This window comes from Wallemia mellicola (genome assembly GCF_000263375.1).
Source record: "Wallemia mellicola CBS 633.66 unplaced genomic scaffold WALSEscaffold_1, whole genome shotgun sequence".
NCBI classification, from domain to species: Eukaryota; Fungi; Basidiomycota; class Wallemiomycetes; order Wallemiales; family Wallemiaceae; genus Wallemia; species Wallemia mellicola.
The window spans coordinates 871,565-894,117 of NW_006531958.1; the positions used below are offsets into that span (position 1 = coordinate 871,565).

Here is a 22,553-nt window from a genome sequence, read left to right on the forward strand (position 1 = left end):
TCAAATTTTTTTAATTTACTTTGATGTAGAATATCCTTCATTCCGTCGTCCTTCTCTCACCGACAACCAACTTGAAATAAAAAATGTGAGTAAATTATACAATAATAAATATGAATTTACTTAGTTATACGCGTATAGGGCTGATAACGAAGATCTCATCGATTACGAAGAAGAAGAAGTCGCACCACAACAGCAGCAGCAACAACAACCTACCGAACAAGCTGACGCGAAGGATAAGAAGGGTTCTTACGTTGGTATCCACTCAACTGGTTTCAGAGATTTCTTATTGAAGCCTGAGTTATTACGTGCCATTTCAGATTTAGGTTTCGAACACCCTTCTGAAGTACAACAAGAGTGTATTCCACAAGCTATTTTGGGTATGGACGTTGTCTGTCAAGCTAAGAGTGGTATGGGTAAAACTGCAGTTTTCGTTTTAGCTTCTTTACAACAAGTTGAACCAGTAGATGGTGAAGTTTCCGTTATCGTTTTATGTCACACTAGAGAATTAGCCTACCAAATTAAGAACGAATACGGTAGATTCTCAAAGTACGTACCAAACATCAGAACCTCTGTTTTCTTCGGTGGTGTCCCAATCACTACTGATCAAGAAACCTTGAAGAACAAGGAGAAATGTCCACACGTTATCGTCGGTACTCCAGGTAGAATAAATGCTTTAGTTAGAGATGGTAGTCTCAAGGGATCTGCTATCAAGCATTTCGTTTTAGATGAATGTGACAAAATGTTAGAACAATTAGATATGAGAAGAGACGTACAAGAAATTTTCAAGGTTACACCACACCACAAGCAAGTTATGATGTTTTCAGCTACTTTATCAAAGGAAGTTAGACCAGTTTGCAAGAAATTCATGCAATCACCTTTAGAAATCTACGTTGACGATGAAACCAAGTTAACATTGCATGGTTTACAACAACATTATGTTAAACTTTCGGAATCAGCTAAAAACCGTAAATTGAATGATCTCCTTGATTCATTGGATTTCAACCAAGTTGTCATTTTCGTAAAATCGACACTTAGAGCTAATGAATTGGATAAGCTCCTCAGAGAGTGTAATTTCCCATCCATTTGTATCCACTCCAGAATGAGTCAAGAGGAGAGAATAGCAAGATACACCAAGTTCAAGCAATTTGAGACAAGAATCTTGGTTGCAACTGATATCTTTGGTAGAGGTATTGATGTAGAAAGAGTCAACATTGTTATCAACTATGATACGCCAACAGATGCTGACTCATACCTTCACAGAGTTGGTAGAGCAGGAAGATTTGGTACGAAAGGATTAGCGATCACGTTCGTTTCACAAGATGAAGATGATGAGGTCCTCAAGGCGATTCAATCTAGATTTGAAGTTGCAATCCCAGAGTTGCCTGAAACCTTGGAAGCATCTACATATATGACTTCATAAGAAAGAAAAAAGAGTAAAATGGGCTTTAACTTGTAATAATTTAATGTTTTATTGCTAATAAGAAGAGTGTAGTGAGTAAATAAACGATAATGAATAATTTTTATTTTTTTATTTTTTATTTTTCATATTATTCCTACTTCGTTCGATCTACCTATTCGCGGCGTTGAGTGCTCAACTGAGGAGCGAGTGCGGAATGATGAACTACAAACCAATACAGCTGTTCCATCCGAGCAGCTATCAGAATAACCAGACGACTAGCTTGGATTTTGATAGCCAGCCGCAGCAGCAGCAATCGGCACATTCGAACAATCAGCTACAATCACAATTACTCCACTATCAACCGTTCCAAGTGAAGCATAGGAAGAGGACGTCGAAGCATCAGTTTAATGTGAGTTCCTTTTCCTTTATTGCTCCCTCTCATCCTCTATAGGTACTCGAAGAAACCTACCAGTCAAACCCGAAACCATCTGCCATAATTAGAAAGTCTCTAGCAGAGCAACTAGAAATGACGCCTAGGGGCGTACAGATATGGTTTCAGAACCGCAGAGCAAAAGCTAAAGCACAGGCAAAGAAAGAGCTTGACAACCCCCAGCAAAATTCACAAAACCAATCTGATAGTGATTCCACACCCGCACCTACTCTCACACCCGCACCAACGAACAACGTATTATCCTTGGACTCTAACTTACCTAGCAACAACCACAGCCAGTCAAACTTACTCTATCCATCACCCCTTCCAAGTCCGGCTTCTGGTTCGTTAATACCTCACTCGACTAGTCTATCGCCTACGAGTCTAATAAGTAATCCTTTCTTTGATACGCACTTCAATTTGCAGAACACTACCAGAAGGGGTAGCGCACCTTTGACTCATGCCCCAACAAACGGTTTAGGTTTAACAATTCCCCAATCTCAGTCATTGGGGTACAACTTGTCTGCCCTAACATCCGGTGGCAACATTGGTCCCGTTAGAAGAGCTTCTTTACCGAATTTCCAAACTAGACGCTCAAATCAATCTTTGCGTCATTCTGCATCTAGGTCAAAGCTAGCCACATGTACAGAAGAATCTTCCCCATCTTCCGCTTATCCTATTTCACCAACTGATCAATCATTGTCCACAGATGGCCTAGTCATACATACCTCACATGACAACAACAATGGTAATTTCACCCTCAACCAATCAGACTCGTCGAGTCCAACTTCAACAAACCATCATCAACAATCGCAGCACCCACAACAACATCAAATCCTACACTCCTCTTCTTCAAACTCTTTATCCCATGCCTTAGCAACTTCTGATACTTTCTGGAGGGAATCTAGTACCTACTTCGATGATAATTCTGATCCAGATAGACGTCAATCTATTTTATCAAGTAATTTCGATAATAATAGTCTATTTGATACATGTAGGAGAGATTCAGAAGTTTCAACATCGGCCACAACAACATACGGTGTTGGTCCATACGATAATTTCTACTCAAGCTATCCTGATCCAAATAGGAGGGATAGTTGCGCATCAGATTTTATACACACATTTGAAGAGTTCGGCGTTGGCTCTTCTGTACCACCTTCAGCCGGAGCTGTTGGTCCAACTTCTCATAGTCATAACTTCTCAAATGCTTCCGTTACCGATTTCGTAGATTATACTCTAGATCCTAAGGAAGCTAGCGAAGTGGAAAATTACGTGCATTGCTGAAAACAAAACCAAAAAAAGAGAAAAAAACACAGGATCATTCACAAGAAAATATGCGATTACAATAAATTACACCTTACAAACACTACTGAGAAACAATTTCGTCAATTCTTACTTTTTGACAAGACTATTTCTGGATTTATCTATCTTCAACTTCTCTACACTAGCGCTTTTCACATAATTACGAAGCATCAGGTTCTAGAGATGCAAAGAAGCATCAATCATTCTCCTCAAAATCACCTTGTATATAATCACCTATCCTTCTTGTTTTATATTTCACCTAGTTTAACTAGTTTTGTTTCTTTTTGTTTTTTTAGTTTGTACAATCAATTTTATTTACCTAAATTTCCAGCTAATCTTCGAAAAAAATTTAGCATAATTTATATAAGGTATTCTGTGCAATTAATCCACTTTTCAAAATATGTTTCTAACAGACAATAAAATCACTACTTCTTTACTACTTTATACCATTATCTTTAATATTAGTTTAGTAAAATTTTAATACAACTCTTGCTTCAACTTAATTTGTACAGCTGATTTAATTAGTTAACTCCCTGTTTAACTGTGTTTGCTGCATCCGTTAAGTCTGTATTGAATGCTTTAATGCTATAATAATCTGGAAGATCTGGTGTGCCACCTTCGTCGCTGGCTATGAGGACATATGCCATACCACTCATACTGTGTGATTGAATGTGACAATGAATTAATGATCTGTGCATTGTTTGATGAGAAACAGTCTGAAAAAAGACGAATGTAAAACTTACGCTGTTGGTTGAACGCTAACATAGCGAAGAACGAGGTAGCTTGCTGATTCAGCTGGGCTTGCTGGAATCATAACGGTATCACGATAACTTGGATCTAACCAGTTAACCTCTATACCCGCGTCTTCTGCCTCGATAACGTCTTGGTATGTAAAGTTGCCCACACCGGCAGCTAAGACATGGTAGTGTTCGAAATGTTTATGTAAGGGATGTGCTACTCCTGTTATGTTGTATCTTTCTTCATTTGTAATGATTATGTCGACTACGCTACCGCTAGGGAATGTCGAGATTGAAGAATCGTCCATGTAACTCTCCATATCATAAAGAATTGGTGGTTCTTGATATTCTTTGCTGCTATTATAGTATTCTACCTTCCCTTCTTCTGAAAATGACCATTTGAGGAAGTTGGAATTGCTAAGTGTGAAATGCAGGGTGATATCAGCAGCTTCGCCACGCTTTGGTATTTCAGCTGGAGCAAATTGCTTTAAAGCCGTAACAGAATTGTTCATTACTCTAACATCATCTGATACTGGTTGACCTGCATAGTTGATCCAAGGTTCACTGAGAGGTATTGATGGCATTCCAGGGTCATCTTCACTATCCGGGTCGCTATATTCAACAGAATCATCATCATCATCAAGGCCATATCTAATAATACCAAATTGACCGACAACCTTCGCATGTTAAGATGTGTTATAATAATTTTCAAATTACTCACTTGTGGTTCATCATGTGCAGATACACGTAAAACATATTCACCAGGTGTGTGTAGACGGAAAGCTACACCGATTCTCTCACCAATACCAATTGTGAATGCATCACCTTTAACGGGCTTAACATACGATCCATCAGCTGCAAAGAAGTTCAGCTCATGCTCATCGATTGATATCATATACTGCCAATGGCTAGCTGCATTAACAAAGTGTATAATACCCCAACCAGTTTCGTAGTCAAATTCATACGTAGGTACTTCAACATCAGTTGGTGTGCAAGTGTACCAAAGTTCTTCATCAAATGTAATATTCTCGCTACCTGGTCTAAGACTTCTATCAACGCATCCTTTGTCAGTTGTTGTGTTACTTTCTGTCCATTTTTGAAGATTTTCACTAGTTGCGCAATTAACTCTACCTCTTCCGTTAAGTAATGGTGTATTGATACAAAGAAGCTCACTTTGCCATTCTTCCATCTTCTCTTTCATCTCCCAATTGTTAATCTCCATGTAATCAGAAATCATTATAATCTGTGGATCTTGATCGTGTCGTTTGAGTGCTTTTACTTCATCCTCATCATCTGCAATGACATCAAATGGATTCTTACGGTCCTCTTTTGGACGAATATATAATGGAACGGCTTGTCCATCTTGGTATACGCCCGCAAAATGACTGTGTAACCAATACAATCCGTAATGTTCTTCTGCTCTCCATCTATAAATAAAACTCTCTCCCGGTTTGATGACCTTTTTCGTCGTTAATTAATGTTTTTCTAATTTGAAGAAAAAAGCTTACATTTTGTGATACACCTGGCACACCATCGTTGAATTGACTCCCTATTTGTTCAATTCCATGAGCATGTAATGTCGTACTTGTGTTTAATTGATCACTAAAATTGTTGAGCTCAATTTCAACCTCTTCACCCTCTTCAAGGAAAATTGGTTCTCCTCCATTGAATGGTCTACCGTTGATAGCATAAACTAAACGTTCTTTACCACCGTCTAATGCCTCAAGTTGATCTGTAATATCAAGTGTAATATGACGCGTGTTGCCGCCTTTGCCATCACCTTGTGGTCTCATGTTATGTATAGGTGTCTGTATATCTTCTTGCCAATCATTCCAGCTTGATTGTTGAGTTTGTGATGTGACACCATTAGCTAGACACAAAATTGCTAAAGCATGTAAGGCTTTTTTGTATTTATGTCCACCCATCATGATCTTAAACCAAGATATTTAGGAATGTGTCCAATCATCTCAGCTAATTAGTTAGTCTTTTAGTTTGACTTGCCTTTTGGGGTAATTTAACCGCAATTAAGTTTATAGGTAAAATATATTCGTCGTTGTTTTAAAGTTTTACAAATATGTTTAGAGCGTCTCTTCTTGCGAATGTTTAAGGGAAAATTTTAGCAAATCTATTCTTCCATTGGTTGCGGATCAGATTGTGGAGGTTCTAAAGGTTGCAAAGGTTCCGTTGCCATCTGTTCAGCTTGAGCGTGTGTTTTCTTTTTGTTCTTGTGAGGTGGTTCAAAAGGGATAGCATCATCTTGATTTGTATTACCAGGACCATCGACTTGATTTCGCTTGTTATGTTGTAATTCTAAAGCTTTCTGCATAGTTAACTTTGATGGTATAATTTCTTTCAAAAACTCGAGTTCTTCGCTCTTATCAACTGCATGAGCTGATGTTTTGATTAGAAGTGGTTTTTGAACACATAGATTAAGCATACCTAAATCTTTATATTGTATCGTATTTCTTTTATCTAGACGTGCTTCGATGTATCCTGCGTCTGTAAGGTATTTGATAAAGTATTCCTACATATCGGAATGAGATTGTGAATATAGTAGTAAGAAAGCAAGCTTACAGTTGCAACTGCTATGAGAAATGTAGCTTCTCTACCACAGTTCTCCATTTCTTTGCTAACATTCGCGTCAACAAAAACAAGTGATAATAGATCTCAGTACATACTCTGCTTTTATGATTTTCTGTACGCGTGCAATTGGCATATGAGTGGTTCCTTTCTCTCTCTTGAAATCCTTCTTAGATGACTTGCTAGCTTCTTGTATATCACTCATGTTGGTAGTAGACGTTCAAGATGATTTCCAACGTGAGATGTTCAACAGAGATTGATAAATACAAAGTAAACTACAAGCTCACTACACTCGATAAGAGTATCATGGTTTGGATTCACGCGAGTTTACCTTCTGATGCTTTATCTGTCAAGTTAGGTAAAGATTGGGCTGTAGCTACACCACCGAATGAAGTGAGTGTGGTTACTGTATTGTATGAAATCTCTGATGATAGCTTTAGTATATCCCATGCGTATCTACAAATTTATTACGGTCGAGCAACTTGAATGATATGGCAGCTTCGATAAGCAGGCGATTTGGTGCGTCTGTATCACTTTATATGTGACTGCTCTCACATACTCTAGCCACGAGATTTAAAGAACAGGTTTACGTCAGTTTAGACTTATCAAGCAGCCTTCTTCCTTCATCACAATACAGAAACCCTAATGCTGACAGCGTTATGCTGGAAATAGAAAAGAGGTTAATACAATTAGTAAAAGACAATCGATAAATCACTTTTTTTGCTTCTTTTGGCTTGGTTTCTGGTACTTGTTAGTATAATATGACGTATTCTACTCATGCAGCCCACCTCGACAACACCAAACTTGGCTTCTCTCTTCTTTCTCTTCTCCTCTTCTTCCGGATCAAGTGCTGGTGCTTGTGTACTCTTTGTCGCATTCGTGCTGTTAGCAGTGCCGAACCTGGCTGCTCTAGCTTCTATCTTGGCTTTCTCTTCAAGCTAGCCATTGTTAGAAAACGCGTTTCGATATCAACGACACTCACTTTTTTCTGCTGCTTCTCAAATTGTTCTGTGGTCTGTCCGAATCTCTCTGCACGTGCTTTCTTCTTCTCCCATTCGGCGTCTTTGTTTGTATCACTTGGTTTTTCTTGCTCTACTTGTTTGCTCTCCTGTTTACTCTCTGTCGTGGCAACTGGTGCAGCCTCCTCCTTCTTCTCCTCAACTGTATTTTCCTTGGTTTCCTCCGCGTTGTCCTCTTTTGGTTGAGCAGATTCATTCTGTAATATCCTCTGTATCAATTCCTCTTTCTTACCAACTACAGGTAGATTAGCTTTCTGAAGGAGTTCCTATTCCGTTCATATTAGGTGGACTCTAATTATAGTCTAACTAGGTCATACCTTGAGATCTCCCACTTTGAGTGCTTTTCTATCCCAATTATCAATATTTCTTAGTATAGATATACATATTATAACTCACAATTTAGCTTCCATTTGGATATATCTATGATGATGGTACGGGATCAACTTACGGGAATATCTTCTTCTTAATCACGCTCATGATGCAAGTCGACGGTAACGAAAGCACGACTTCCTCTTTATCGCCTGCGTCGTCTGCTATGGGCTTAGATACTAATTGGCATTATTTATCTCCATCTCCTCAATCAATACACCACTCAATATCACGGAGGCTGTTGATTAGCAGGCATACAAAATCTGATATTTGCGACGGTTATAGACCATTTGAAGGTTCTACCTTAGTTCTGAGTACTAATCATTTAAGCATCTCTCAAAATCAACCTTGCGCCTGTACTAGATTACTTAGTCAACATACCCACCAGCATGATGATCCAGAAGAGGAAATACGAAGAGCTAAAGTCGCTTTACGTATAGATGAACTCTTAAAAGTACGTCATTTCTCTTTATTAGCGCTTTTTTCTTATCTCATTTAAGGACAAAAATAAATTAGAAGACTTCGATTATACAGATGAAGATATCGATAGTTTGAGAAAGTTAGTATATTATATAGGCTATGTTCGTATCGAATAACACCCTGCAGACAACTTATACCCCTCCCAAAGTCAGAAAATCAGCAAGACGATCAACCACCAACGAAAAAACTTAAAGTAGAGCAAGTAGATGAGGATGTAATACCTGAACAACCAAAGCAAAAAGCGAACGTAGACGTCGATGCCCTAACAGTTGGCGTTTCTGTCGATGCAGATGATGCAGCTAAAGAAGCACAACCAAAGAAGCAGCGACCTGCTGTAATTGAAGAACGACAAAAGATCATTCAATTTAAAGTAGTGAAAAATGATCCAAGTCTACCTGAAGAGGAACAAACACAGAATTTAATCATTCTAGCTGGTCTTAAAGCAATTTTTCAGAAACAATTACCAAAAATGCCTAGAGAGTATATAGCTCGCCTGGTTTATGATAGGAACCATCGTTCAATGGCCATCGTAAAAGAAGGTTTGCAGGTTAGAGGTGGTATCACATGGCGACCATTCGAAAGTAGAGCTTTCTCTGAGATTGTCTTCTGTGCTATCACTGGTACGGAGCAGGTAAAAGTGAGTCATAGCCACTTATTGTTTTATTCCTGCTAACAAACTACCAGGGATATGGTTCTCATCTCATGAATCACCTTAAAGATTACATAAAATCAACTTCCTCAAGTAGGCATTTCTTAACTTATGCTGATAACTATGCGGTTGGATACTTTAAAAAGCAAGGTTTTACCAAGGAGATCAGTCTTCCGCGTGAAATCTGGACAGGATATATCAAAGATTATGAAGGTGGTACTCTCATGCAGGTAGGTGGTTTTAAACGTTCTATCATAAACCAACATTGATATTTATAGTGCTCGATGTTACCTAAAATCAAATATTTGGATGTTCATGACACGCTAACGCGACAAAAAGATGTGAGGGAATTCCAAATATAAACTTTTCTTATCTGACATGTCTCTAAAGATCGCTTTAGCCAAGATACGTGAATACTCCAAGTCACACATTGTACATGATGGATTGCATCAATTTAAAGATGCTCCTGAAGGCTTCAAATTGGATTATAGAGATGTACCAGGTTTGAGTGAGTACTCCTTTTTTTTACTTCCAACTCACTTTTTTAACAAAATCATCAGGTGAAACTGGATGGAATCCCGAAATGGACGCTTTATGCCAAAGACCAGCCCGTAACCCAGACTTCGCAATTATGCACCACTTACTATCTGACCTCCAAAATCATGCTTCCTCGTGGGCCTTCCTTAATCCAGTCAATAAGGATGAAGTTACAGATTATTATGAGGTAATCAAAGAACCGATGGATTTAAGTACAATGGAGCAAAGGCTTGAAGAAAATGTTTATGAAAACCTTGACGCTTTCCTTAATGATGCCAGTAAAATTTTCAACAATTGCAAAGCCTATAATGGTGAGAATAGTAGCTACACCAAGAATGCAATACGGCTGGAGAAGTACCTCAAGGAGAGAGTCCAAGCTTGGAAAACTGATTAAAATTATTAAGAATTATAATAATAATTTATTCATTATGCATTTGAAATTAACATTTCTATAAATACAATAATTTAAATAGCCTTCTCATCATCCTTTTTAGTATTTATTCCAAGTATCTTCATCAATGCTCTTCCAATGTGCAACGCATCTGTTGGTTTCTTCGCTATTTCACTCACTTCGTTTGCGTATTCTGTGGAGAATATTCCTTCACGTTCGTATTCCTTAATTAATGACAGAATGATCGATCCTGACCATTCAGGATGTCCTTGCAATCTGATCTAGTTAGTAACGGTCATATTTATGGTATAATGTCTTACCCTATAATGTGTACATGTCCAAATTTACCTTCAGGTATAACATCCGGTGCATTGGTGAATCCTCTTGGGGTATCATCATCATAGTACTTAGCTAAACCTTGTATAGGCGTTCGTTCAGAGCTTGCTAAAAGTTCAAATTGGCTTGGCATTGCTGCAACACAATCTTGGTGAATCTGCTGAAGTCTCAGAACGTCTTTTTTATCTGTCACATCAGGGTTGAGAAGGTCTTTCCCAACTTCTGTTAATCTCAACTCTGTTGAACCAACTTCCCATCCTTTTGGATTAGCTACGATTTTGCTGGGACCAAATGCTCTTGCTAGTACTTGCATTCCCTTAGTAAGTTTAATAAGTGCATATTCTTGTGCAAATTTGACTCACAAAACAAATTCCGATTTGACGGATATGAGGATGTTCGTCATGTAACATTATAAGAAAGCCACATAAACGTAAAACCCACATTTTGTCATCAATACTTGAGTCAGCGAAGGATCCACTAATGATGACAGCGTCGTATGTCCCTATATTCTTTGGATATTGCCTTTCAACGACATCATATTTAGATATTTGTAAATCAACGTCCACATCTGAACTATTACATAATGGTTTAATCAATTGTTGTAAAACTTCTTCGTATTCTCCATGGTGCTTTATAGCTTCATATGGTAGCGTGTCTGCTTTAAGGAAGCATATTTTAAGTGTTCTGTTAACCATAATGGTCGTATCTAATTAGGAATGCAAAGCGGACCTTCCCTTCAGTGAAGGGAGAAGGTGTCGATGACGTAACAAAAATATAGCAAAGCGATAGAAATTGCACATATAAATGAAAGTAATGTATTATAGATTGAACGTTTAGAAATAGAATATAGATATTTAATGATATATTCACCCTGGTAAGGGAATTCGCTAATGAGAACAGTTCATGAATTAAATGCACAAATAACAAAATCACAGTGGAACTTCAGTGAAGCCTTTTCCATCTGTTTAGTATACGATCTTTGGAGTCTGCTCATGTTATGACGTCATACATATGTCCGCTGTCTTTAGGAATATAACAAGAAAAATAGATATTACTCTTAACAGCGGTTTATTTCATAGAAAAATTAGTTATATTACTACCATATCTCCCAATAACCCGTGTAACTACTAAACACAGAGGGATTTTCCGGCTGTATGTTCCTTAAAAGATAGCGGACGCTAAAATGAAAAGCAATGTGTAACTTTTTATTGGAATATAAATCCTATGTTGTATATGCGATGAAGCAGATACTCTCACACTAAGGGTAAAGAATGTTATGACAGTTATAAGTAATAGTTAGTATAAACAAAGGATAAATGTAGGGTATGCAGAAACTATTGTTGTATAATTTATATTAATCTATCACCCTAAAAAGTTTACGGCAACGCGAGGCACACGCATAGTGGCTAAAATAACTCAAAAACGTTATAAACGATAAAAAGTATATTGGTTTTACATAGATATTTAATATTAGAACCGATCATTGTAAATCAAGTCTTACCTCACACCTAGACGCAGTTTCCTCAGAGAAATGCCTTCTTTTTGCTCTCATCACTTACTGCGGTGCTACGATGATCACTAGAAGGGGAATACTCGTTTTAACTATAATTTTGTCTACGTTTAGCTTATTATTGTTATTAAATAAAAGCAGTCAATTAAGTAGCTCAGATTTCTCACACCTTCGCTCGACTTTCAGTCATAGGCCTGCTATATATAAATATCCAACACAACTACCTGATCTACCTGATCAGTTAAGCTCTAGACTAGCAGATATTCTGGATCAACCTGCTCTCAATCACACCGAAGCATATGATACAAACTCAGCAATTTGTTTACCAAAAACTCACGAGTTACTGGGTGATACGCAGCAATTGAAAGAAGAATTAGAAAATTGGGAAAATGTCACACCAGAAGAAATATTAAATATTAGATCCCAAATTATCAATCATTTGGAAGTTCTTGGTGACGACGCAGTTTACGATTTCGAAAAAGCTGGTTTAGCACGTAATGAGACAACTAGGGGTTTAGTTATTACAGCAGGCAATAAGGATACACATCAAAGAGCTATCACTTCTCTCAAACTGCTCAGAAACATGAACTTTACCTGGCCGGCAGAAATTTTTCAATACCGTGACGAGCGTTTGTCTACGGATATTAACGCTACATATGCCTCATTGAATGCAACTGTCAGATACATTGATGGTGTAACAAAGGACGTTAGAAGTGATGATGAGCATAATTATCAAATAAAGGCTCACGCAATCCGTGACTCTTCATTTAGAGAGGTTCTTTACATGGATAGTGATAACATCCCGATTAGAAATCCTGATGTTCTCTTTGAAGATCCGATGTACTCTGATTCTTCCTCTCCAAGAGTCACATTTTGGCCAGACTTCCAGAAAGACCACCCTGCAAACCCAATTTGGAGAATATTAGGTATTCCATGCAAATCAGATGAATGGAGAATTGACTCAGGTGAGTTACATAACCTTTCAATGTATTCTTACTAAATACATCTAGGTCAAATAATGTTCGATAAAGCTGGTAACGATGGAATGAACTTGGCTGCACTTCACATTGCTGCTTTCATGGCAGACAATCACAAATATTGGTTCAAATTAGCTGGTGGTGACAAGGATACTTTCAGATACGCCTTCCATTTCCTTAGAATACCATACGTCCATGCGCCAAATTGGTTAGCTGCAGGTGGTGCACCAACTCCAATCAGCAGAGACAAAAATATCAGGTTCTGTGGTCACACTAAGATTCAATTTGATTTGAACACATTCGAACCAAGACCAGTATTCGCTCACGCACAGTTACTCAAGGGTGCTAATTCAGACACTACCACACCAAGTCAAGTATTCGCTAGCGTGAAGAAGAGCAGCAAGGCTTTAGCAAATAAGCCATCGTCTGGCTCAGCAATTGAAATTTATGATGGACCAAGAGGTAAATGTTTCAACCTTCTTGGAGGTAAAAAGGATAGTTACGAAATTTGGCTAGAAGATTTAATGAGATTTGGCACCGACCCCGCTTATCATGGATGGAGAACAGCAAAGTGGGAACGTCAATGGAGACAACAAGGAGGTTTCGTCGGAGGTTGGTAAGGGTGCTGTTAGATGTTATTCAAATTCATTATATCCAATATGGACGAGATAAATCGGCTATATTTAATTAACAGCAGAGTACCCCTATCAAAAATACATCATAGACATCAGTAGCTCGTTTCTCTATTTGCATTTCTATTTCCTCAGGATTAATTATAATTTGAGGTGAGCTTAATAAAGTGATTTGATGATAATGCTAACAATCGCAGTTCGATAGTTTGTTGATCTCATAACAGCATGTATTTATATTTCTCATGATTTTATTAATAAAGAAAGCTCACTGTGTTAAAATTTAGAGTCTAATAAATTCCAAAAGTATCACAAATACAATAAGTTAATTAATTAAGTTTCTACTTCTTTGACTTCTTTGTTGAGTTGATAGCTCGGCGTGTGTTGACTAAATCCTTTGAGCCTGAACCAGTAGATTTATTGAGTTTACCAGCACCTGTAGCAACTTTATCAAGTATTTCACGATTTGACTTGTGCTCATCTGAGGTGTTCGTGACTGGGTTGAACTTCCTCTTCTGACCCTTAAGTGTAGGTTCACCAGAGAGTTTCTTATCGAATTTACCCAAAGAAGCTGTACTAATCTTTGATCTGTGTAAGCTCTTTTCGAGTTCTTGCTTATGTTGAGCTCTCTCAGCGCGCTTAGCTGCAGCCTCGGCTTTTTGCTTCTCTTGGATGGATTTCGTGATACCTTCATTTTTGAGTTGCTGCTTGACATTCTTAAGTGAGCGCTCCTTTCTTGCACCTTTGATAGCGGATGCTGGGTTATGGTCCTCGTCTGATAATTTGTTAGTGATTGATTTGTAGCGGATGTAATAGAACGTACCCTGGCCTTCTTTAAGCTCATGTAACCATTGATTCTCTTCCTTTTTGTTGATACCATTGTATCCCCATCTTGGAACCCATTTCTGCTCGTCCTCATCAAACACCATTCTGTCCTTCTTCTTGTGGCTGATACCCTTCTCGTTAGCGAATTTCTGCCATTTAGTGAGTGCCTTAGGTTTAGGTAATGGCTTCTCTCTAGGGAGCTGATAGACAGACTCTTCTGGCAATTTCGCTAATGGACCATCTAAAGTTTTTGTGATAGGTTGATTGAAGAGATCGTTTATAAGATTTTGTACTGAATCTCTGCTCAATTCTTTAACGTAGTTCTCACGGTTAGATTTCAATTCATCTGCGTTGATGGCGTTCGTGTCAAAGGCAGTGAGCAGATTGAGATCATTCTCTATAGGTATTTCTCTAGATATTTGTGTTGGCTTGTATTTCTTGCTGTGTTCTGCCAGTATTTGGCTGGCGTCGATAGTGGAAGACATGATTGTCGTAAACAAGGAAGAAGAAATTGTCAAAGTGAAAATATAAAAGTGAAATGTATTAAAATGATATATTATCTATAGTTATCTGTATTAAACCATCTATGACCAGACGTCCGTGAGAATCTGAAGCTTGCTGTTAGTATCATCATTGATTTGCAAATATATAATCACTCACTCTATTTCTTTCCTTGAGAAGACGAATCTCTTGTGCACCTTCATTCTCCATCGTTCCACCTCTGGCTTCTCCAAGAATGCGTTGGAGTGTCTCTTCAACCTGTCTTGCCATGTTGCTAGCATCACCACAGATGTACTAATGAGGTAGATCAGTTATAGTCTTTCTAGAAGTATTCTTACACTCACAATATAAGCACGCTTTTCCAAGATTGCATCTGCTAATTCCTGTCTGGCTTCCCAAATGTGATCTTGAACATAGACCTTCTTGTCACCTTCTCTAGAAATTGCAGTCTTCATGACAAATGTATCACCCAACTCCTTACCATATTCAGGCCATTCATCTTTATAGAGGTAATCCTCATCACCTTTTCTGCATCCATAGAAAAGGTAAAATTTACCCCAATCGTTGAGAGCCTCCTCTCCTTTCTTTTCTTTATAACGACGAGCAAGGTGTACTCTCTCTTGAACAAAACCTCTAAATGGCGCAACACCAGTTCCCGGACCAATTGCGATAATTGGAATCTTCGGTGAATTTGGTAATCTAAAGTTTGATCTACGAACATGAATAGGTACCTTAAATCCGCCATCGCGAGTATAAGCTCCTCTTGGTCCTTGGATGGCATACTTTGGTGGTGCTACCAATTGTGCATCTACTGGAGCACTGTATGCAATGTTTTCATTTTTAATTGATTGTTTAATGTTGAGAACGTAATTTGTTGCTAATCCATATACATTCTTGTTTGAATTTCCTACAGACTTGTATTGCAGAACTACCGCTGTGATATGGATAGAATTTGGGTTTAGTTTTGGAGATGATGAGATTGAGTAATAACGTGGTTGAAGGCGTGGAATTGATGACACAATATCATCGAATGGGATTTTCCATGTTTCCTTTGCGGCATATTCGAGTACTTCAAATAATTTCATTGAGTGGTCTGAAACAACTTCTTTATACTTATCCTTGTTAGTACCTAACTCTGTTAATACCTTCTTAGCTTGTTCATTTGGAGCATGCTTTGCGAAAAGTGCAAGTGTTTGACGAGACACTACTACTGAAATGTCCAAGTAGTGTCTAAAGGCTGATTCGTAGGTGGTTGGTTGAGGGAACGGTACCTTTGCAAGAGCAGGATCAAGAGATTCAATTTGAATAATAGTTTGGCGTTTGTTACCAAGGCCGAGGATGTTCAAGGTATTTTCGACGTAAACTTCAGCGTTGACTGGCCATAAGCCAACATGGTCACCGTGTTGATAGTTGATGTTGCTACCTTCGGTTGATAGTTCCACTTGAACGCAACTACGGTCAGTTCCAACCTTAAAAAGATCGTCCGCTTTGATGATTGGTGCTGCATATGGGTTCTTGACGTCGTGAATACCTTTCGTACCATGTAAAGCTCTAGCTGAGAGTTCACCGAGGTAGACTTTCTCCTCTGGAATATCAGTAATTTCTGTAACTCTAAAGTCAGGCTCTTGAGCAGCGTTTCCTTCTTCAACGTTGAGTGTTTTCGCGAGTGCCTCGAAAGCGCCATCCTTCCAAGCGAGATAATCCTCCTCCATACTCTTGTTATCATCACCTTCACCTCTCTCTCCAATACGTCTAGCGCCTAAAGCTTGTAATTTGGCGTCCATTTTACGTGCGGTACCGTTAAACTCTGTGTATGTTCGGTTGCCCAATCCGAAGACGAGATATTGAAGGTTAGGGATGCTCTCTGCACCATCTTCAAGTTCCGGTGAGTCCAGGAATTCCATGAAGGCTACGGCGTTATCGGTTGGTTCACCTTCACCGTAAGTTGCCATAACAAAGACAGCAGCCCAATCTTGGTTGAATTTTGAGAAGCTATCGAAATCGTAGTCATCTAAATCTGCAATAATAACACCTAAACCGTATTTATGCTTTAACTCTGTGGGTTGTTAGAGTGGTCTGATTTTGAGAAAGCACACACCTTTGGCGATCTTAAGGGCATATTCCTCTGCTGTGCCTGTCTGTGAACCGTAGAATATAATGATACGCTTTCTAGTTGATTCCATCTTTTCTACGATGTTGCGTGTAGCTGAGCTGACAACTGGTGCGCTCTCTGATGTTTTCTCTTGACTGTAGAGCTTATCTTTGAAGATATAGACTGCTACGACTAGAGATATAACGACCGCTATAATTTGCAACATCGACTTGAAAGTATCTCAAGAAGCTTGTGAGATACGCTGATTGATAAAAATACTTTTGATGTTATTAAGAAAAATTAGCAACAATAGCTTCATTAGTAAATCTATAGGACGCCCTAGATTTAATTCTCTTCTCTCAGAAGCCGTTGCTGAGATTACAGATGTTGCTGCGAAGTCACAAGCAGCTGGTGGGTGGATACAGAACCTGACGCCTATTCTAATACATTATACAGCTGCTGAACGTACCATGAAAAGATTTTGGAAAACGGCAAACGTTAGTAACTCAAATGGAAGACACATCGTACACCTCGACACCAGAAAGTTGAGAACTCCAGCTGGGAACGTTATAGATCTGCCTTCAAACAAAGGCGCTCTCGCTCTTTTAATAGCTCACGAGTGGCAGTCACAGGATAAGGTTATCAAGGCCCACGCTCTTCCTATCACTTCTTTAGCATCCAGAGCATTGGATTCCTTCAAGGACCAATCTGAGAGGATCGAGACCTGTGATAAGCTCATAAAGTACTTTGAAACCGACGCCACTTGCTACTTTGAAGACAAGCCTAGTCAGTTGGTCGAACTTCAAGAAAAGCACTGGAGACCAATCGTTGAATGGGCAAATAAGCGTTACAATACTCCTATTCACGTATTTGAGAATGTTCTTGCAAGTAAGCAACCAGAAGAATCGCGGAAGCTTCTTCACAATGAAATTCTTCAATTCGATGCATTTACATTAGCAGGTGGGTATATCTTACCAAATTTGACTACTCTAACAGAGTTATTCAGCCTTCGAGAGAATTGTTATGCACACAAAGTCATTCTTGATTGCATTAGCTGTCGTAGATGGTCATCTCAGCATTGAAGATGCATCACAAGCAGCACGCGTAGAGGTTCTCTCACAAATTGCACGCTGGGGTGAGGTAGAGGACTGTGAGTAATATTTATTATCAATTCTCTACGACTGACGCGACATCAGCTCACGACGTCGACCACCACGATATACGGAAACAGATTGGATCAGCAGCTTGCACTCTTATTGAAAGTAGAGCTTGATACTAGATATATTGTACCTGCATTATATTTTTAACTTTTTTTCTTTACTTTGTGTTGATAAACGCGTGAAGAACGCCTCTCTTTTAAACGACGATAAATCTTTCTCGAGTAGTGACACTATATAGAGCACTACCCAGGCTACGATTGGTCAATTATAGTCTTATCAATTTAAAGCGATTTCATATGCCACCAAAACAGACAAAACTGAGCTTTAAAAAGAAAGTTGCATCCGAATCTGAGGAAGATGATTTTGAGGCCTCAGATGGTAGTGATGTAGCGATGCCACCACCTAAAGCAAAAAAATCTACTTCAAATAAGCGCAAATCAGCGCAAAGTGACGATGACGATGATATTGATGTTCCAGAGCCTAAATCTAGTTCTAGCAAGCAAAAATCAGCTTCAGAAACTTATCAGAAGGTGCGTAACTCATGAACTACGCGTATGTTTCTAATATTCGCTATATAGCTCTCCCAACTTGAGCATGTTCTGAAAAGGCCAGATATGTGAGTATTGTGGCGATATAACGTAGTGCATTTCTAACGCTTGTCCAAGGTATATCGGTAGTTGTATGTCACATGAAGATAAGCACTGGGTTTTCGACGAAGAAACTAAGGCTCTCGTTGAAAAGGATATCTCAATAGTACCAGGTCTATATAAGATTATGGACGAAATCCTAGTTAATGCTGCAGATAACAAAACTCGTGATCCTAGAATGGACCTCCTCAAAGTTGAGATTGATAGAGAGTCAAACAAAATACATATTCACAACAATGGTAAGGGTATTCCAGTAGAAATCCACTCAAAGGAAAAGATTTACATTCCCGAACTTATCTTTGGATCTCTTTTAACATCATCTAATTATGACGATGATGACAAAAAACTCACGGGTGGTCGTAACGGTTTCGGTGCTAAGCTCACAAATATCTACTCAACTGAGTTCACAGTTGAAACTGCCGACAGTGAGGGCGGGAAGAAAGTAAGTTGGACATAATTAGTAATTCCTTGCTAAAATCTTCATAGTTCAAGCAAACGTTCCGTAACAACATGGGAGACAGAGAAACCCCAAAGATTACTAGCAATAGTAGAGGAGAGGAGTATACGAAGATCACTTTCAAACCTGATCTTGCCCGCTTTGGCATGGACAAGATATCAGATGATATGTATGCACTAATGACCAAGAGAGTCTACGATATGGCTGGTTGTCTCCCAGGTGTCAAGGTTTACCTCAATGGCACACGCCTTCCAATTCGTAATTTTAAACAGTACGTTGAGATGTACGTTACATCAACGATCGACAATGAGGGTGAAAGCTCAACAAAAAAGCCAACTATCATTCATGAGCGCGTAAATGATCGTTGGGAGGTTGCGTTTGCACTTAGTGATGGCGTCTTTAGAGAAGTCTCTTTCGTTAACTCCATCGCAACCACGAAGGGTGGTACTCACGTTGATCACGTTACAAACCAAATTACCACCAAACTCGGTGAAATCATTAAGAAAAAGAATAAAGGTGCCAACGTTACTGCAGGTAAAATGAAGAACCAAATGTGGGTATTCGTCAACTCTATGATTGAAAATCCAGCTTTCGATTCACAAACAAAAGAGACACTCACACTTAAAGCAACTCAGTTCGGTTCTAAATGCCCATTGTCTGAAGATTTTCATAAGAAGGTCTCCAAGTCTGGTATTGTAGACAATATCCTCGATTGGGCTAAATTCGATGCTGATCGCCAGATGGCTAAGGGTGACACTAAGACAAAAAAATCGAAAGTATCCATCAAAGATTACGAAGAGGCGAACAAGGCGGGGAGTAGAGAAGGTCACAAATGCACTCTTATTCTTACCGAAGGTTTATCCGCCAAAACACTTGCCATGTCTGGCTCCCAAGTTGTCGGTAGAGATTACTACGGTGTTTTTCCATTACGCGGTAAACTTTTAAACGTAAGAGATGCCTCCCACACAAGTATCATGAACAATGCGGAGATAACCTCCATTAAGACTATCATTGGATTGGCTCACAAGAAGGAATACAAATCAATTACTGAGTTACGTTATGGTAGTATTATGATCATGACTGATCAAGATCATGACGGTTCTCACATTAAGGGTTTGCTTATTAACTACTTTGATCATTTCTATCCATCACTTTTGAAAATTCCAGGTTTCTTAGTCGAGTTCATTACACCAATTATTAAGCTGTTCAAGCGTAACAAGGAGGTCAGCTTTTTCACTATTCCCGAATTCGAGCATTGGAAGGCGGAAAATGATGAAGGTCGTGGTTGGAGATTGAAGTACTACAAGGGTTTGGGTACTTCATCTGATGAAGAAGCTCGTCAGTACTTTAAAGCGCTTGACCGCCATCGTATACCGTTCTCTGCAACTCAAGAAGGCGATCGTGAACTTATCGATATGGCTTTCAACAAGAAGCGCACTGAGGATCGTAAAGAATGGCTTAGAGGGTACAATCCTCGTACATTCCTTGACCAGGACATTGAGGAGTTATCATATAAGGACTTCATTAATAAGGAACTTATTCTTTTCTCAATGGCAGACAACGCTCGTTCCATCCCCTCTATGGTTGATGGTTTCAAACCTGGTCAAAGAAAGATTCTTTACGGTACAATCAAGAGAAACCTCAAGAATGAAATCAAAGTTGCCCAACTTGGTATGTCTGTGGCTGAAAACACTGCTTACCATCATGGTGAAACAATTCTTTTTCAAACTATTGTTGGTATGGCACAGAATTTTGTTGGATCCAATAATTTAAACATTCTCTCTCCAAACGGTCAATTCGGTTCTCGTAGAGAAGGTGGTAAAGATGCTGCTGCTGCTCGTTACATTTTCACTGCTATTCCACGTATTACTCGTACTATCTTCCATCCTGATGATGATCCTATCCTCACTTACCTCAAAGAAGATGATGAATGGATTGAACCGGAATGGTATGTTCCTATTATACCAATGGTTTTGGTAAATGGTGCTGACGGTATTGGTACTGGATGGTCTACCACTATTCCGAACTACAACCCATCAGACCTTGTCGCGAATATCCGTCGTAAGCTTAACAATCAAGATATACAACCAATGATACCTTGGTACCGTGGTTTCACAGGAAACATTGAACGCGTGAGCAATGATAGGTTCAAAAATCAAGGTATCATTGAGCAAATTGATGATGATAAGGTTCGCATTACTGAACTTCCTGTTCGTGTTTGGACGGTTCCATATAAGGAAGAAAAATTGAAACTATGGGTACAAGGATCGGATAAGCAGCAGCCTCTAATCAAGGACTATGAAGAGCATGATACCACTACTACTGTCGAGTTTATTGTCACTCTTGAAAAGAATCAAATGAAGACTGCGCTCAGTAAAGGTCTTCACGAGTATTTCAAACTTAATAGCTCAATTGCTACTTCTAATATTGTTTGCTTCAATTCAGATGGTAAAATAAAGAAATATACTGCACCCGAAGAGATCCTGGAAGAGTTTTTCTACATTCGTTTGAAATACTATCAATTGAGAAAGGTGAGATTTTTCAAAGTTTTTCTTTTCAATTACTTACATCTAACCAGGATTATCAAATGCACGAACTCGGTATTGCCTTCGATCGTATTTCAAATCAAGCTCGCTTTATTAAAATGATTATCGATCGCGAACTTATCATCTCAAACCGCAAACGTAAAGATATCGTGGACGAATTACGCGCAAAGAAGTTTACGCCATATCCAAAGCAAAAAGAGAAGAAGAGACCCGGTGAAGTTGAAATCATCGGTCAAGATGAGGAGGAAGAAGAAAACGTTGGTGGTGCGGGCGACTATGATTACCTACTTAGTATGCAAATCTCTAGCTTAACCATGGAGAGAATGGAACAACTCCTTAAACAACGTGATTCTAAGGAAGAAGAGCTTAACAATCTTGCCAAGCTACAACCACAAGATCTTTGGAACGTTGATCTTGATAAATTTATGGAAGAATGGGAGGCACTTTTGGAGAAAGACATTGAAGATGCAAAGAAAGTTGAGAAAGGATCGAAAAATAAAGGTGCAACCGCCAAGCGGGTACAAAAAGCTATGAAAAAAAAGCGCGGTGATGATGACGATGATGATGATGACTTCTCTGCAGCGCCAAAACGCAAAAAGGCTAGTCCTGTTAAGAAGAAGACGCAACCTAAGAAGGAGGAGAAAGATAATATAGATGATATTGAAGTCACTAGCAAGACTACTAAGAAAGCACCTGCGAAGAAACATAAGATTGAAAGCGATGAGTGGGTTTGTATGTATTTTTGTAGAAGTACTCTGATGAAAACGCCAGTGATTCACCACCAGCGAAGCGTCAGGCTTCCACGAAGATTGAGGATTCTGAAAGCCCCGAAAAGAAGCCAGCTAAGAAATCAACTAAAGCTCCAGCTAAGAAAGCCCCTGCAAAGAAGAAATCTGTAATTGACGAGTAAGTCCATACTTTATATAAGATTGATACTGATTTGTGTCAAAGTTCTGAGGAAGACAAACCATTAAGCAAGG

At 38.9% G+C, this 22,553-nt stretch overlaps 13 protein-coding genes across 13 annotated transcripts; 7 read left to right on the forward strand and 6 right to left on the reverse strand.

Annotated features, from left to right (window-relative positions):
- The first annotated feature begins 58 nt into the window (after positions 1-58).
- WALSEDRAFT_59197 (homeobox-domain-containing protein) lies at positions 59-3,440 on the forward strand. The gene is made up of 3 exons (XM_006956055.1): positions 59-85; positions 139-1,808; positions 1,851-3,440. The coding sequence occupies exons 2-3, from the start codon at positions 1,614-1,616 to the stop codon at positions 3,111-3,113; spliced, it is 1,458 nt and encodes a 485-aa protein (XP_006956117.1). The 5' UTR covers positions 59-85; positions 139-1,613; the 3' UTR covers positions 3,114-3,440.
- On the forward strand, positions 60-1,494 carry WALSEDRAFT_30985 (P-loop containing nucleoside triphosphate hydrolase protein). The gene is made up of 2 exons (XM_006956056.1): positions 60-85; positions 139-1,494. Coding segments are annotated over exons 1-2 (1,284 nt in total). The 5' UTR covers positions 60-83; the 3' UTR covers positions 1,421-1,494.
- Positions 3,441-3,574: 134 nt separating the features above from the next.
- Positions 3,575-5,793, reverse strand: Wsmco3 (multi-copper oxidase; the record flags this gene model as incomplete). Its single annotated transcript, XM_006956066.1, has 4 exons — positions 3,575-3,821; positions 3,875-4,545; positions 4,590-5,327; positions 5,377-5,793. 4 exons carry the CDS (start codon positions 5,791-5,793, stop codon positions 3,653-3,655), a joined length of 1,995 nt encoding a protein of 664 aa, XP_006956128.1. The 3' UTR covers positions 3,575-3,652.
- Positions 5,794-5,911: 118 nt separating this feature from the next.
- Positions 5,912-6,653, reverse strand: WALSEDRAFT_56082 (histone-fold-containing protein; the record flags this gene model as incomplete). The annotated part of the gene is made up of 4 exons (XM_006956057.1): positions 5,912-6,259; positions 6,308-6,392; positions 6,443-6,497; positions 6,547-6,653. 4 exons carry the CDS (start codon positions 6,651-6,653, stop codon positions 5,994-5,996), a joined length of 513 nt encoding a protein of 170 aa, XP_006956119.1. The 3' UTR covers positions 5,912-5,993.
- On the forward strand, positions 6,654-7,733 carry WALSEDRAFT_59199 (hypothetical protein). The gene is made up of 5 exons (XM_006956058.1): positions 6,654-6,841; positions 6,889-6,967; positions 7,013-7,189; positions 7,237-7,386; positions 7,431-7,733. The coding sequence occupies exons 1-3, from the start codon at positions 6,674-6,676 to the stop codon at positions 7,156-7,158; spliced, it is 393 nt and encodes a 130-aa protein (XP_006956120.1). The 5' UTR covers positions 6,654-6,673; the 3' UTR covers positions 7,159-7,189; positions 7,237-7,386; positions 7,431-7,733.
- On the reverse strand, positions 7,160-7,877 carry WALSEDRAFT_62127 (hypothetical protein; the record flags this gene model as incomplete). The annotated part of the gene is made up of 5 exons (XM_006956059.1): positions 7,160-7,189; positions 7,237-7,386; positions 7,431-7,733; positions 7,785-7,812; positions 7,864-7,877. The coding sequence occupies 5 exons, from the start codon at positions 7,875-7,877 to the stop codon at positions 7,160-7,162; spliced, it is 525 nt and encodes a 174-aa protein (XP_006956121.1).
- A 348-nt stretch (positions 7,878-8,225) lies between these two features.
- WALSEDRAFT_26976 (hypothetical protein) lies at positions 8,226-9,896 on the forward strand (the record flags this gene model as incomplete). Its single annotated transcript, XM_006956060.1, has 7 exons — positions 8,226-8,270; positions 8,337-8,395; positions 8,443-8,953; positions 9,001-9,195; positions 9,244-9,306; positions 9,356-9,473; positions 9,526-9,896. The coding sequence occupies 7 exons, from the start codon at positions 8,226-8,228 to the stop codon at positions 9,894-9,896; spliced, it is 1,362 nt and encodes a 453-aa protein (XP_006956122.1).
- Positions 9,897-10,006: 110 nt separating this feature from the next.
- On the reverse strand, positions 10,007-10,903 carry WALSEDRAFT_13494 (class I glutamine amidotransferase-like protein; the record flags this gene model as incomplete). Its single annotated transcript, XM_006955588.1, has 3 exons — positions 10,007-10,169; positions 10,301-10,545; positions 10,592-10,903. Coding segments are annotated over 3 exons (720 nt in total), but the record flags the coding sequence as incomplete, so codon positions are not given.
- An 891-nt stretch (positions 10,904-11,794) lies between these two features.
- WALSEDRAFT_59201 (hypothetical protein) lies at positions 11,795-13,601 on the forward strand. The gene is made up of 3 exons (XM_006956061.1): positions 11,795-12,704; positions 12,750-13,501; positions 13,546-13,601. The coding sequence occupies exons 1-2, from the start codon at positions 11,801-11,803 to the stop codon at positions 13,334-13,336; spliced, it is 1,491 nt and encodes a 496-aa protein (XP_006956123.1). The 5' UTR covers positions 11,795-11,800; the 3' UTR covers positions 13,337-13,501; positions 13,546-13,601.
- Positions 13,602-13,638: 37 nt separating this feature from the next.
- WALSEDRAFT_56087 (RRS1-domain-containing protein) lies at positions 13,639-14,655 on the reverse strand (the record flags this gene model as incomplete). The annotated part of the gene is made up of 2 exons (XM_006956062.1): positions 13,639-14,120; positions 14,169-14,655. 2 exons carry the CDS (start codon positions 14,653-14,655, stop codon positions 13,687-13,689), a joined length of 921 nt encoding a protein of 306 aa, XP_006956124.1. The 3' UTR covers positions 13,639-13,686.
- Positions 14,656-14,692: 37 nt separating this feature from the next.
- On the reverse strand, positions 14,693-17,723 carry WALSEDRAFT_59202 (NADPH-dependent cytochrome P450 oxidoreductase). The gene is made up of 4 exons (XM_006956063.1): positions 16,770-17,723; positions 15,016-16,727; positions 14,831-14,965; positions 14,693-14,778 (listed from the first exon to the last, which is right to left on the reverse strand). The coding sequence occupies exons 1-4, from the start codon at positions 16,987-16,989 to the stop codon at positions 14,755-14,757; spliced, it is 2,091 nt and encodes a 696-aa protein (XP_006956125.1). The 5' UTR covers positions 16,990-17,723; the 3' UTR covers positions 14,693-14,754.
- Positions 17,048-18,036, forward strand: WALSEDRAFT_13933 (ATP12-domain-containing protein; the record flags this gene model as incomplete). Its single annotated transcript, XM_006955594.1, has 3 exons — positions 17,048-17,723; positions 17,770-17,913; positions 17,960-18,036. 3 exons carry the CDS (start codon positions 17,048-17,050, stop codon positions 18,034-18,036), a joined length of 897 nt encoding a protein of 298 aa, XP_006955656.1.
- A 279-nt stretch (positions 18,037-18,315) lies between these two features.
- WALSEDRAFT_14295 (DNA topoisomerase II) lies at positions 18,316-22,472 on the forward strand (the record flags this gene model as incomplete). The annotated part of the gene is made up of 5 exons (XM_006955605.1): positions 18,316-18,453; positions 18,502-18,539; positions 18,589-19,012; positions 19,057-21,558; positions 21,606-22,472. The coding sequence occupies 5 exons, from the start codon at positions 18,316-18,318 to the stop codon at positions 22,470-22,472; spliced, it is 3,969 nt and encodes a 1,322-aa protein (XP_006955667.1).
- Between the last annotated feature and the right edge of the window lie 81 nt (positions 22,473-22,553).

Bases quoted from the DNA above. Each gene is read 5' to 3' on its own strand.
- WALSEDRAFT_59201 (XM_006956061.1), top strand. From the start codon at position 11,801: ATGATCACTAGAAGGGGAATACTCGTTTTAACTATAATTTTGTCTACG. The intron at 12,705-12,749 runs GTGAGTTACATA...AAATACATCTAG, and splicing joins TGAATGGAGAATTGACTCAG to GTCAAATAATGTTCGATAAA.
- WALSEDRAFT_59197 (XM_006956055.1), top strand. From the start codon at position 1,614: ATGATGAACTACAAACCAATACAGCTGTTCCATCCGAGCAGCTATCAG. The intron at 1,809-1,850 runs GTGAGTTCCTTT...CATCCTCTATAG, and splicing joins CGTCGAAGCATCAGTTTAAT to GTACTCGAAGAAACCTACCA.
- WALSEDRAFT_59202 (XM_006956063.1), bottom strand. From the start codon at position 16,989: ATGTTGCAAATTATAGCGGTCGTTATATCTCTAGTCGTAGCAGTCTAT. The intron at 16,728-16,769 runs GTGTGTGCTTTC...AACAACCCACAG, and splicing joins TGCCCTTAAGATCGCCAAAG to AGTTAAAGCATAAATACGGT. The intron at 14,966-15,015 runs GTGAGTGTAAGA...CTACCTCATTAG, and splicing joins TGGAAAAGCGTGCTTATATT to TACATCTGTGGTGATGCTAG.
- WALSEDRAFT_59199 (XM_006956058.1), top strand. From the start codon at position 6,674: ATGATTTCCAACGTGAGATGTTCAACAGAGATTGATAAATACAAAGTA. The intron at 6,842-6,888 runs GTGAGTGTGGTT...TGATAGCTTTAG, and splicing joins TAGCTACACCACCGAATGAA to TATATCCCATGCGTATCTAC. The intron at 6,968-7,012 runs GTGCGTCTGTAT...CACATACTCTAG, and splicing joins TTCGATAAGCAGGCGATTTG to CCACGAGATTTAAAGAACAG.